At 35.7% G+C, this 3,128-nt stretch overlaps 1 protein-coding gene across 1 annotated transcript in view; it reads left to right on the forward strand.

Moving 5' to 3' along the window:
* SSMEM1 (serine rich single-pass membrane protein 1) overlaps positions 1 to 3,128 on the forward strand; it is a 7,886-nt gene that overhangs the window by 3,895 nt on the left and 863 nt on the right. The window contains exon 2 of the mRNA XM_004382671.1: positions 1,018 to 1,075. Coding sequence (XP_004382728.1) covers positions 1,018 to 1,075 — 58 coding nt within the window. The remainder of the gene's footprint in view (positions 1 to 1,017; positions 1,076 to 3,128) is intronic.

A 3,128-nucleotide genomic window follows, 5' to 3' on the forward strand; every position in this document is an offset into this window, starting at 1 on the left:
GTTTATTTTCTCATGTTATAACATTCTTTTCTTATCATTTTTATAACCATATGTTATATGGTTGTATCATTTGCTTAACTATCACCCACTTTTGAATTTTGGATTTTGTATTATCCTAATTATACTGCGGGGTGATTATTTCCTCGTGATAGATTCCCCCGAAGAAGAATTATGTGTCAGAGAAGTTACGAATATTTCTAAAATTTTTGATACATTTTTAAAGAGTTGCTTTACATGTGTATCTTTTGGCATAACAATTTCATCATCAAAAATGGGGACACTGGTGAATATTTCTAAAATTTTTGATACGTTCAAAAAGAGTTGCTTTACATTTGTATCTTTTGGCATAACCATTTTCAGCATCAAAAATTGGGATACTGATCCGAGAAACGGGACAGATGTATTTACGAAGTTTTGGAGCAGAATATTTAAAATTATCTATTCAAATAAATCTATTTCTTCTGGTTACCATATTTACAGATAATACATTATGGTTACATTTTGGAGGAAACTTTCAGAAGGATTTAGGAGATATTAAGTACATGAATCCAGGCAAAGATCTTGAGTGTATTTAGATGTCTTTGACCAGACATCTTACTTCAAGAACTATCAATAATGTGACCTAATCAAATGGCCTTCAAAAAGTAATTTTAGGTAATCTGGAGTACTATCAGATCTGTTTTTAAACCAAAAATTGCTCTATAATGTAAGTGGGTCCAGGAAAACTTTATAACCTATAGTGCCATATCAATATTATTTTCTCTTAAGTCTTTGGTGTATTTTGCTTGGTTCAAAACATTTTGGTAGACTCTGCTAGCAAATTTTGGTCTTCCTAATAGGCAGCAGAAATAGGACCACTAAGAACAGGAGCTCAATAAATACTAATTGAATACCACTGAGTGTTTAAAATTAGACATGGTCGAAGGGCCTAAGGCAGTAATGTTTCTTAACAAGTAAATATTAAGTGAAAAACAACCAACTGAGAATCGCCGTTACTAATCTATGTTTCCAACACAGATTTCTGAGAAAAACAAAAAAGATGGAGACAGTGGGACGAGTGCTTCAGTAAGTAAAGGTGAGAGCCAGTACATATTTGGTATTGGGCTGTGATGAGAGAAATACGTGCTCAGTGTGAAAAGCAGACAACAGCGTTGAACAGTATAGAGTGTTATAGGGCCTCTCCACACTGGCGGAGGCCTGTTAGGCAAGCTCCTTGGTTGCTATGAGTCAGAATCGACTTGAAGGCATCTAACAACACACAGCAGTGCATAAGATCAGTTTAGCTGCACTGGCAGAGCTGCTAGAGGACATGACTGACTGGTAAGCAGAGCTCAGCATTCTCCCATCATAAATTCTTCCCACTCCTTTATCGCTAGTGTTACTACAGGGTTAAGAGCTACGTACGAAAACCTTTTTTTCGATAACCTATAAGCTAAACAGTTGTTTAGTTTAAAGATGATTTCAGGGGATAATTTCTGCTCATGGTTTGAAAGATTTTCTCAGAGTGATAGATTCAGGGGTTCCTTCAGTCTCAATGATCCAGTAAGTCTAGATTCTGTAAGAATTTAAAATTCTGTTCCTTTTCCACCTTTTGATCGGGATTCATCTACTGATTCCGTGATCAAAACGTTCAGTAATAGTAGCTGGGCACTATCTAGTTCTTCTGGTCTCACGAGTAACAACTGTTTAGTTAAATTAATAAAGAATTTAAAAGAATTATCCACGTGAGATCAAATTGTCAACAGCAACTCTAAAGCATAGATGAGAAGTTTTGGGGGTAGTGTCAGTCAATGGTGGTGAAACAGTATGGGTAGAGATAGCAAGAATGGTGACGCAACGTGAAGAAAGTAACCAATGCTATTGAATTGTACATGTAGAAATTGATGAATGGGTATGTGTTCTGTGTTTATTTTCACCAAAATTAAAATAAAACAAAATAAATCCACCCCCATCTCCAAAAAAAAAATAACCTTTAATAGGTGCTGTGCTGGTAAATGTTTACCAACTGGCTCTCTGAAAATGTGTGTGTGTGTATACATATGCTTACTAAAATTTTTACTGACATAAAGAATATATAGCAAAAAACTTACAAATAATAAAATATGTAATACTCTTTATGTGGTGAGTTCCACATAGCCATTTGAATCTCACAAAAGGCTTCCTTGATTTTTGCCAGACACTTGCACCCCTAGCCAACCTATGGCTGTAATTAATGAACAAGTGTAGTTCCAACGTGAATGTTACTTCCCTTTAAGTTAAGGAGTAAGATAGAAGTGAAACAGGAAGATGTATATGGGAACTTGATTCAGTTGTCAATGATGTGAGTGACTTTGCTGAATTGGAAAAGAGTTTTAGAATATTATTCTTGTTAGGTGCCGTCGAGTTGGTTCCAACTCATAGCGACTCTATGAACAACAGAACAAAATGCTACCTGATCCTGTGCCATCCTCACAATGGTTGCTACGTTTGAGTCCATTGTTGCAGCCACTGCGTCAGTCCATCTCATTGAGTTTTGAATACTGGTGGAATATTTTCTCTTTTGTTGTGTGTATGCTATTCACATGTAGTGGCTACAGGCATGACACGTTTAAATGTCATCTGCATTAGTAACATGTTCTCCTTCACTTTCTTAAGCCTAGACAATCAACAAAATCATACATCAAGCCCCAGTTTTGAGTGCTTGTTGATTTTTATGGTGTAAGTATTCCCACCAAGGCAGATTTCAAGCTACTAACATGATGTTTCTGGACATGGAGTTGGGAAAACATGTGCAGTAGCACACCATTGCATAGTATTTCCTCCAACCAGAGACAACAGACAGAAATAACTTCAAGAGCATAAGTCATAATAAAATGTAGTAAAAATTAGGAAGTGATGGGTTTTGAGTATATTAACTTTATTTTTAATAAATTGATTTAATTGTAAGTTTGTACAATTTAATTTTTAATAATGACAGTTTAACAACTGTCTCACAGAATTCCTGAAACTTTAACAATCAGCTCTTGTGAGCTGGTTCAAGCCAGCTCCAGCACACCACTGCATAGAGAATGATCGTTTTTAGTTTCCTGCCACCTAAATCACATTCGTATTACACTTGAAGCCTCAAAACTTCAGGGCAAAAGAAAAAA

The sequence above is a fragment of the Trichechus manatus genome, unplaced genomic scaffold (genome assembly GCF_000243295.1).
Source record: "Trichechus manatus latirostris isolate Lorelei unplaced genomic scaffold, TriManLat1.0 scaffold00097, whole genome shotgun sequence".
NCBI lineage: Eukaryota > Metazoa > Chordata > Mammalia > Sirenia > Trichechidae > Trichechus > Trichechus manatus.